Raw genomic sequence first — 9,464 nt, 5'->3', positions numbered from 1 at the left:
AGGCAAGTGCTCTACCACTGAGCCACCTTCCCAGCCCAGCATCTTTTTCTTGAAAGAGTACATACACACCTTTTTGTTCTGTCATATACAAAGAATAAGGACACTTAGAGAACATGCCATCATGTTTATACTATAGGCTGTTCTTACTTTATACTATAGGATGTTCAACAACAAAGGTGAAGAAGTTAAGAAGACAGAATTCAAGCATGGTGGAAACTATGTCCCTGCATCCAAAGAAGGTTCTTTTGAACTTCATGGAGACCGAGTCTTGAAACTTGGAACTAACATGTAAGCAAATTCTCCCTGACAGAATGAACTCAAATGTAAGGGCAATCGCTTCATTTAAAAATAAGACTTCTGGAGCCGGGTGCCAGTGGCTCACGCCTGTAATCCTAGCTACTGAGGAAGCTGAAATCTGAGGATCATGGTTCAAAGCCAGCCCGGGCAGAAAAGTCTATGAGACTCTTATCTCCAATAAACCACTAGAAAACCAGAAGTGGCGCTGTGGCTCAAGCAGTAGAGCTCTTGCCTTGAGCTGAAGAGCGCAGGGACAGCACCCAGGCCCAGAGTTCAAGCCCCACAACCAAAAAAAAAAAAAGACTTCTGGGCTGGGAAGGTGGCTCAGTGGTAGAGTGCTTGCCCTCACATGCATGAAGCCCTGGGTTCAATTCCTCAGCACCACATAAAAAAGCTGGAAGTGGCGCTGTGACTCAAGTGGTAGAGTGCTAGCCTTGAGCTGAAGAGCTGAGGAACAGCGTCCAGGCCCAGAGTTCAAGCCCACAGCCAACAAAAAATACAAAATAAAAAATAAGACTTTTAAGCCAGGCACCAGTGGCTCACACCTATAATCCTTGCTACTCAGGAGGCTGAGATCTAAGGATCGAGGTTAAAAGCCAGCCCAAGCAGGAAAGTCCATGAGACTCTTATCTCCAATAAATCACCAGAAAACCAGAAGTGGCACTGTGGCTCATGTGGTAGAGCTCTAGCCTTGAGCTGAAGAGCCCAGGGACAGTGCCCAGGCCCAGAGTTCAAGCCCCACGACTGGAAGTCCTGGCTGACAATTAGGAATTAGCTCTGTGAGATAAAATGTATGCACAATCCTGACATTTCCAAAGGACACCCAAGAACTCCAAACATAGGAGGCTGAAAACATATTTATTTTAAGTACCCATGGAGGAGAAGTTGCCAAAGCCTCTGTCTCAATGGAAACTTGCAGTCTTTGTTTCCTTTCAGTGATATATGGTCCACTTTCCAAGGGGGCACATTTCTACACAGTTTCCCCAGGGATTTGCCCTTGGAAAGAAATAAATGAATGGCAAACAGTTGGTTCTATTTTGTACTCATAGTACCTTTATAGATGCCATTAATTTTCTCAAAATAAACTTATGAACTATATTTACAAGTTAGAAGTCAATGGAAAGGGGCTAGATAATGTTGCCATTTTCTGTCATCACTAGGTACAGCATGAATCGGCCTGTGGAAACGCATATGTCTGGAGCATCAAAGAACTTAAACTCACAGACACAAGTGAGCTTCTGCTGCCCTCTTTTACCCTCCCTGCCTCTCTCTAGGTACAAACATCTGCATAGGGAGGAAGATGGGAACTCTGTAGATCTCAAAGCTATTCAACATTGCCCTCATTGTTTGCAATCTTCTCCATTCTCCATTTGGCCTTACAAGTACACAGGTTTTTAATTGTAGCTTTTCATGGAGCCTTCCAGTTATCTGACTAATTAGGTAATTTTAGGCCTAGTTCACCACCATTAATTAAATAGGAACCACATACCAGGACATGGAAAATAGCATTGCAATGTCATTAGGTCCATAATTGTTTAGTCCAGCACTTAAGTCTGTCTTGATAATTAAAATGCGCATTGGTAATACTTCCCTATACAGCACAATGTGGTAACTACATTCAAAATGGAATTTTATTCATCTTTATATATTTTTAGTAACTAGCTACAAGCAAGCCATAAGATGAATCATGGGATATCCAGTTATCAAGCAATCATTTCTCAAACTGCTTTAGTAATCTTGGACAAAACAACACAAAGCTGGCATAGATGTGGTCTATGGGACTTATAGCACCCAAGGACAGACAGAGTTGGAAAGAAGTCATGGTAGTGAGGTGGAAGACCAGCTCACTAGGTATTCTGTGCCGGAACAATATATGTTCTGTCCAATGAGGTAGAGGCAGGGATCAAGAAGGACCAAAAAGCCAGCATTGGTAGCTCATGCCTGTAATACTAGCTACTCAGGAGGATTGCAGTTCAAAGCCAGCTGGGGCAGGAAAGTCTGTGAGACTTTTATTTCCAATTAACCGCCAGAAAACCAGAAGAGGTAGAGCTCTCACCTTGAGCTGAAGAGCTCAGTGCCAGCACCCAGACCCAGAGTACAAGCCTCATGTTCAAGGGGGGGGAGGGGAAGAAGGACCAAAAAGCTTCTCAGAGGAGGTAACATGGAAGCAGGGCTCTAGAGGGGAAATGGGCATGTAAACAAGGTGACAGGATGAGTGAAGTCACAGGGCAAAAGAGCACTGTATCTAGGGGAAGCAGGAGGCAGCATGTCTCCATGTAGCTGGACTATAGTGTAACTGAGACAAGTAACATTGGAGCCCAATTAAGGAGAGTCTCTAAACAACTTGAGTTTGTTCTTTATACAACGTGCAGAAGAGTTCACTTCAGCAAAGAAGTAAAAGAATATCTGCATTATAGATAAGAGGTGGCACTTGGCTAGACACTAAATGGGAAGGACAGGCAAAGGCTTGAAGTACAGGACAGTGAGTGGTCTGAAGGGTGCGTTCCTGAATGTTGCCACAAGAGGGCAGTGTGGGAGCTCCTCCAAAAGGGTGCCCTTGGTCCCAGAGTGCTTGGACAGTTTCCAATGCTGAGAAAACTGGATTGAAGCAGCAGAGTTCTTCACTCCTCAGAGGAGGAAGGTACTCCTAGGAGAAGTGTGGGTCCCTAGAGCTTTCCACTCATCTTTAAAGTATAAGAGTCTCTGGTTTGCTTCCTTCTAGAGCCCCTCTGTTGCTGACATGGGTTATTTTACCTTTGGTTAAGCCTGCTTTCTACACTTTGGTTAGTCCCAAAAATAATTTAAACAGTTATTGTTTGAATTATTTTATAATACTTCTCTGGGTCTCCAGGGCCTAAGCAGGAAATATGATCACCTTCGTGTGGCTACAAATCATGCAATTGTTTCTACAGGAAAGCATTGCTCCAAACCCTCTTGCTAAAGAAGAGCTAAACTTCTTGGCCAGGCTATTAGGAGGGATGGAAATTAAGAAACCCAGTGGCCCTGAACCAGGATTCCGGTTGAATCTCTTTACTACTGATGAAGAAGAGGAGTATGTTTTAAGCCTGTTCTTTAAAAACATGTTTTTTTAGAAAACCTAAGTGTATAAGCTGGACACCGGTGGCTAATGTCTATATCTCTCACTACTCAGGAGTCTGAGATCTGAGGATCTAGCCTAGACAGTAAAGTTCATAAGACTTTTTTTGTTGTTGTTGTTGGTCGTGGGACTTGAACTCTGGGCCTGGGCGCTGTCCCTCAGCTCTTGAGCTCAAGGCGAGCGCTCTACCACTTGAGCTACAGCGCCACTTCCGGTTTTCTGGTGGTTTATTGGAGATAGGAGTCTCACGGTCTCTCCTGCCCGGGCTGGCTTTGAACCTTGATCCTCAGATCTCAGCCTCCTGAGTTGCTAGGATTACAGGCGTGAACCACCAGTGCCCGGCTAAGTTCATAAGACTTTTATCTACAATTAACCAGCAAAATGCTAGAAGTAGAGCTGTGGCTCAAGTAGTAGAGAACTAGAGCTTTGAGCAAAAAAGTTCAGAGACAGTGCCTAGGCCCTGAGTTCAAGCCCCATGTCCTGCGCACACACATACATGCACACACACACACACAAACACACACACACACACCCTAAGTATGATAAGAACCAAACATTACAATACCACAAACCAATGCAGGCTGGAGTGGCTCAAGTAGTAGAGTGCCAGTGAGAAGAAAGCTGATTCAGAGATGAGGCCCTCACTACTCAGGAGGCTGAGATCTGAGGAACATGGTTTAGAGCAGACAAATCAGAGAGATTCTTAATCTCCAGTTGACCAACAAAAAGCCAGAGCTAGAAATGTAGTTCAAGAGGTAGAGTACCAGCTGTGAGCAAAAAAAGCTGAGTGGGCTGGGAATGTGGATTAGCAGTAGAGTGCTTGCCTAGCATGCCTGAAGCCCTGAGCTCGATTCCTCAGTACCACATAAGCAGAAAAAGCCAGAAGTGTGCTGTGGCTCAAGTGGTAGAGTGTTAGCCTTGGGCAAAAGAAGCTCAGGGACAGTGACCAGGCCCTGAGTTCAAGCCCTAGGACTGGCAAAAAAAAAAAAAAAGCTGAGTGAGAGAGGCCCCAATACAAACACACACACACACACACACACACACACACACACACACACACACACACACACACACACACACACCCCAAACTAATGTATATACATACATATGTAAAGAGCCAGGAGCCAGTGGCTCACACCTGTAATCCTAACTACTTAGAAGGCTGAGATCTGAGAATCATAGTTCAAAGCCAGCTCAGGAAGGAAAGTCTATGAAACCATTAGAAAACCAGAAGTGGCGCTGTGGCTCAAGTGGTAGAGTCATTCGCCTTGAGCTGAAAAGCTGAGGGACAGCACCCAGGCCCAGAGTTCAATCCCCACACCGACCAAAAAAAAAAAAGAAGATTACAAATGAAATACCAACAGATTCAATGACCTTAAGAATGCTACAGGAGGGGCTGAGAAGGTAACTCAGTGGTAGAGTGCTTGCCTTGCATGCATAAGGCCCTGGGTTCGATTCCTCAGCACCACATAATCAGAAAAAGCCGCAAGTGGTGCTGTGGCTCATGTGGTAGGGTGCTAGCATTGAGCTGAAGAGCCGAGGGACAGCGCCCAGGCCCAGAGTTCAGGCCCCACCTCCAACAAAATATATATATATATATCATGGACAGAGCCCATGCCCTGAATTCACGCCCTATGACCAACAACAACAACAAGAACAGAAAATAAAAAGCAGAGGAAAATTGGGACTTGATGTCTTTGGGCTTAGATAGCCTTACCCAAAATCACTGATCCCCCTATCAACCAAATATTTAAGGTGGAGGCTGCCTTCATTGAAGTAATTTCTTTCATTTTCTTGTTTGTGGCAAGAACTATGTTCAATGCTAGGAAACAAAGAAATAGTCTAAGACCTAAAGCCTATCTTCAGGATACATGAAGTATTCAGGGGAGATGGGGTGAAAAGATGAAAGGAAAAGGCAGAAGATGGGATAGGAAATATAGTTGCCAAGTTATCAAAAGGTAGTTTGCCATGCTAGCCAGGAAAAAAACCCTAACCTGGACCCATTTCTCATCCAGACATGCAGCACTATGTAGACCGAAAGAGTTAACCTATGAAGTCATCAACATACAAGTTACACAGGTATGTACAGGGGATTTCAAAGGGCTCAATCCTATTTCCTTCATCTTATAGTAACCTTGGCCTGCAAAGACCTCCTCCTTTTCTAATAGATTATAACTACAGTCCATTATCTGACAAACAGGTAAGCAACTGAAATGCAGTGATAGGGCAAAAATTAAATACCAGCCAGGCACCAGTAGCTTATGCTTTTAATCCTAACTATTCAAGAGGCTAAGACTGAGGCTCTTGTTTCAAGGCCAGCCTGGGTAGAAAAGTCTGAGAGTGTCTTATCTCTAGTTTACAAGCAAAAAAAAAAAAAAATCTAGATAGAAGATAGGTGGTAGAGCACCATCTGTAAGCAAGAAAGCTAAGAGAGCATCAGTACCAGCACACACACACACACACACACAAATTAAATACCTATTGCCCCAAAAGGCAACCTGCTGACATCATCTCCTCTCTTGCTTCTCCAAAAGGATAAACAACAGAAGGAAGAACTGGCACGGATTATGGGAGAGTTTGAGATCCCAGAGCAGCCAAAGCAGAGCACCAACAAGGGGGATGACTTGCTCGCTATGATGGACGAGTTATAGTTGCACTGACCAGACACAGCCTCCCACCTCCCCAGAAAAGCTGCTTGAAGAGAACCTCTGTGGAAGGAAGGCCAAGAATCTCCCACTGATTGAGGCTGGTACCTCTCAGTCCCTGATTATGCCATAACAAACTGCAAGGCTCACTCAGAGAATACCCTCTCCTGAAGACACACATGTATATGGATTTTCAGCAAAATATATCCTGGCTGTTAAACCAGACCTTTCCTGTTTATTTCTAATTATAGGTAAGTATAAAACGTCCTTGGCCGGAGGCTGAGCCTGAGTTAGTAAGAGGCTACTGCCATGATCATTTCCACGTTAACCACATCAGCTCTCCCATAAGGACAATGCATCTTACAGATGATTGTAAGCCATAACAGAACATCAAATGTAGCTAGGCATTATGACACACATTATAATCCCAGCACTTGGGAGGCTGGGGGAGGAGGATTGTGATTTTGAGGCCAGTCCAGACTATACAGTGAGACCCTATTTTTTAAAAAATCAAATGATGTAGACAGGCTCTACTGACTCATTCCTGTTATCCTAACTACTTAGAAGGATGAGATCTGAGGATCTGAGTTTAAAGCCACCCCAGCAGAAAATTCCATGAGACTTTTTTTTTTTTTTTGGGTCCGGTCGTGGGGCCTGGGCCTGGGCGCTGTCCCTCAGCTCTTCAGCTCAAGGCTAGCGCTCTACCACTTGAGCCACAGCGCCACTTCCGGCTTTTTTTCTTTTTGCTTATGTGGTGCTGAGGAATTGAACCCAGGACCTCAGGCATGCAAGGCAAGTACTCTACCACTGAGCCACCTTCCCAGCCCCTTCCATGAGACTTTTTATCTCTAACCAGCAAAAAGCCAGAAGCAGAGCTGTGGTTCAAGTGACAAAGCACCAACCTTGGGTGAAAAAGCCAAGTGAGAACAGGAAGCCCTGAGTTCAAGACCCAGTACTGGTCCACACACACACCACACACAGAGACCACAATATGAAATGTGTTATGCTTTGTAGGTGAGTTTGAACTCAAGGGGAATAGTAATTGCCTCTATCAGGGTCCAGTTGGGTGGCATCTCCCCAGACACACTATGAACTGCTGCTGCTTCTCAGTCAGTCGTGGGGCTTGAACTCTGGGCCTTAGAGCTGTCCTTCAGCTCTTCAGTTCAAAGCTAGTACTCTACCACTTGAGCTACAGCACCACTTCTGGTTTTCTAGTGGTTTATTGGAGATAAAGAGTTTCACCAACTTTCCTACCTGGGCTGGCTTTGAACCACGATTCTCAGATCTCAGGTGTGAGCCACCAGTGCCCAGCTTTTTTTTTTTTTTTTTTAATTAGTCATGGGGCTTGAACTGGGGGACCTGGTCACTGTCCCTGAGCTCTTCTGCTTAAGGTTAATACTCTACTACTTTGAGCCATAGGGCCACTTCCAGTATTCTGGTGTTTAATTGGAGATAAAAGAGTCTCACAGGGGCTGGGAAGGTGGCTCAGTGGTAGAGCGCTTGCCTTGTATGCTCGAGGCCCTGGGTTCGATTCCTCAGCACCACATAAGCAAAAAGAAAAAAAAAATGGAAGTGGCACTGTGGCTCAAGTGGTAGAGCACTAGCCTTGAGCTGAAGAGCTGAGGGACAGTGCCCAGGCCCAGAGTTCAGACCCCACGACCGGACCCAAAAAAAGAGTCTCACAGCCAAGAGTCAAAGGCTCACACCTGTAATCCTAGCTACTTTGGAGGCTGAGAGCTGAGGATTGTAGTTCAAAGCCAGTCCAGGCAGGAAAGTCATTGAGAATCTTATCTCCAATTAACCACCAGAAAAAACTTGAAGTGGTGCTGTGGCTCAAGTAATATAGCACTTGCTGTGAGCTGAAGAGCTCAGGGGCAGAGCCCAGGCCCAGAGTTCAAGCCCATAACCAAGACAGAGGCCCGTACTTCTCTGAACCCCTCTCCATCCATCTGTGCATAAACATTTATCCCAATTGAAGAGACACAACAAGAGGATATTTGCTTTCCAGCATCATATAATCTCCTTGCCCCCATAGTCTGCCTCTGCCACTTAGTGAGCTTGCCTTCTAAAGACACCAGTCTGATATGCTAGGACATCTGTCTGCCTAGCTTCCCCTTCAGTCACCAAGCTTGGCCTTACTTTGGTACATAGGAGGTACATGTGATATGCCACTTTCCTCCAGGGTACCAGTTCAGTTCCTTAGAGAAGCATGTAAAATATGGCCCAGACAATCTCCAGTGTCTCAGGAAGGAGCAGCAGCCCACAACCAAAGAACCCTCCCAGGTCAAGTAAACAGAAGGCTCAGGGTCCACTCAGTTCTTTGGAAGAATTATCTAGAAGATCAAAGAGAGAAGCTGCTCCTAAGCTGACCCAGGATATAGAGTTTGGTAAGTCACCAGCTAAACTAAAATGGCCTCCCAGCCAATAAAGTTATACTCACTAGACACTGGTGACACACACTTATAATCCTAGCTACTAAAGAGGCTGAGATCCGAGGATCTCGGTTGGAAGCCAGCCAGGGCAGGAAAAGTATGAAACTCTTTATCTCCAATTAATCACCAATAAAGCTCGGAGCAGAGCAGTGGTTCAAGTGACAAGAGTGCTAGCTTTGATCAAAAGAGGCTCAGGGACAGTGTCCAGGCTTTGAGTTAAAGCCCCAGGACCGCACCAAATATTAAAGGTACACTGTCTTATCTATGAAAACCCTCCCCTCAACCCCCAAAACAGTCCTCAAGGGAGAAGTTTGCTTTCTGTTTAGTCTCAGAAGCAATCTGGCCACCAGCTGGGAGCCCAACTGCGTAACAGGTGAAGGGAAAGTTTCTCTCCTGTTCTGAGTCTTGCTCTATCCACATTGTCACAAATGCAAACTTCACTGAGGCTCAGAGTAGGTCCTAAGGCTTTGGAGATAGGCCATCCATTGCCCAGAAGCAGCAGTCTCCTCCCTCCACCTAGCCCAGAATAATGTTGTCCTCTTGGTAAATAAACAAGATACAGATCTCTGGTGAGGCAGCTCTGTGATGACACAATCTAAGAGTTTCATGTATCTAGACTTGCACAAATATTAAGAAAAACAAGTTTATTTGCATGGTGGTGCAAAGCATTCAGAAAAGGCACCGGAGCTGGGAGGAGGCAGAAGAAAAAAAAAAAAGATGAGGGCTGGATATGTGGATCGGTGGTAGAGTACCTGCCAACCATGCACAGAAAGGAAGGAAGGAAGGGAGGGAGATAAAGAAAGAAGAGAGAAAGAGAAAAGATAATTCTGCCTAAAGTGTGGGCTAAGTGCTGACAGTTTACATATATTCATTTATAATGAGGCCTAAGGTACAAAGATCTCACTCATACAATGCTTCAGGGGAAGGTAAAGACACTGTGCTCTGGTACCATTCCTGACCAAAATCCCCCACCATGTTTGTTTGGGGTACAAC

The 9,464-nt window shown here is 45.1% G+C and overlaps 1 protein-coding gene across 1 annotated transcript in view; it reads left to right on the top strand.

Annotated features, from left to right (window-relative positions):
• Positions 1–6,259, top strand: part of Oscp1 (organic solute carrier partner 1) — a 46,161-nt gene extending 39,902 nt beyond the window's left edge. Inside the window, exons 7-10 of the mRNA XM_013034061.1 lie at positions 1,458–1,527; positions 3,210–3,349; positions 5,410–5,473; positions 5,929–6,259. Coding sequence (XP_012889515.1) covers positions 1,458–1,527; positions 3,210–3,349; positions 5,410–5,473; positions 5,929–6,045 — 391 coding nt within the window. The 3' untranslated portion in view covers positions 6,046–6,259. The remainder of the gene's footprint in view (positions 1–1,457; positions 1,528–3,209; positions 3,350–5,409; positions 5,474–5,928) is intronic.
• The last annotated feature ends 3,205 nt before the right edge of the window (positions 6,260–9,464 follow it).

Source organism: Dipodomys ordii, unplaced genomic scaffold, assembly GCF_000151885.1.
Source record: "Dipodomys ordii isolate 6190 unplaced genomic scaffold, Dord_2.0 Scaffold181, whole genome shotgun sequence".
Classification (NCBI taxonomy): domain Eukaryota; kingdom Metazoa; phylum Chordata; class Mammalia; order Rodentia; family Heteromyidae; genus Dipodomys; species Dipodomys ordii.
The sequence above is the reverse complement of the archived record's forward strand: the minus strand, read 5'-3'. Positions and strand labels throughout refer to the sequence as shown.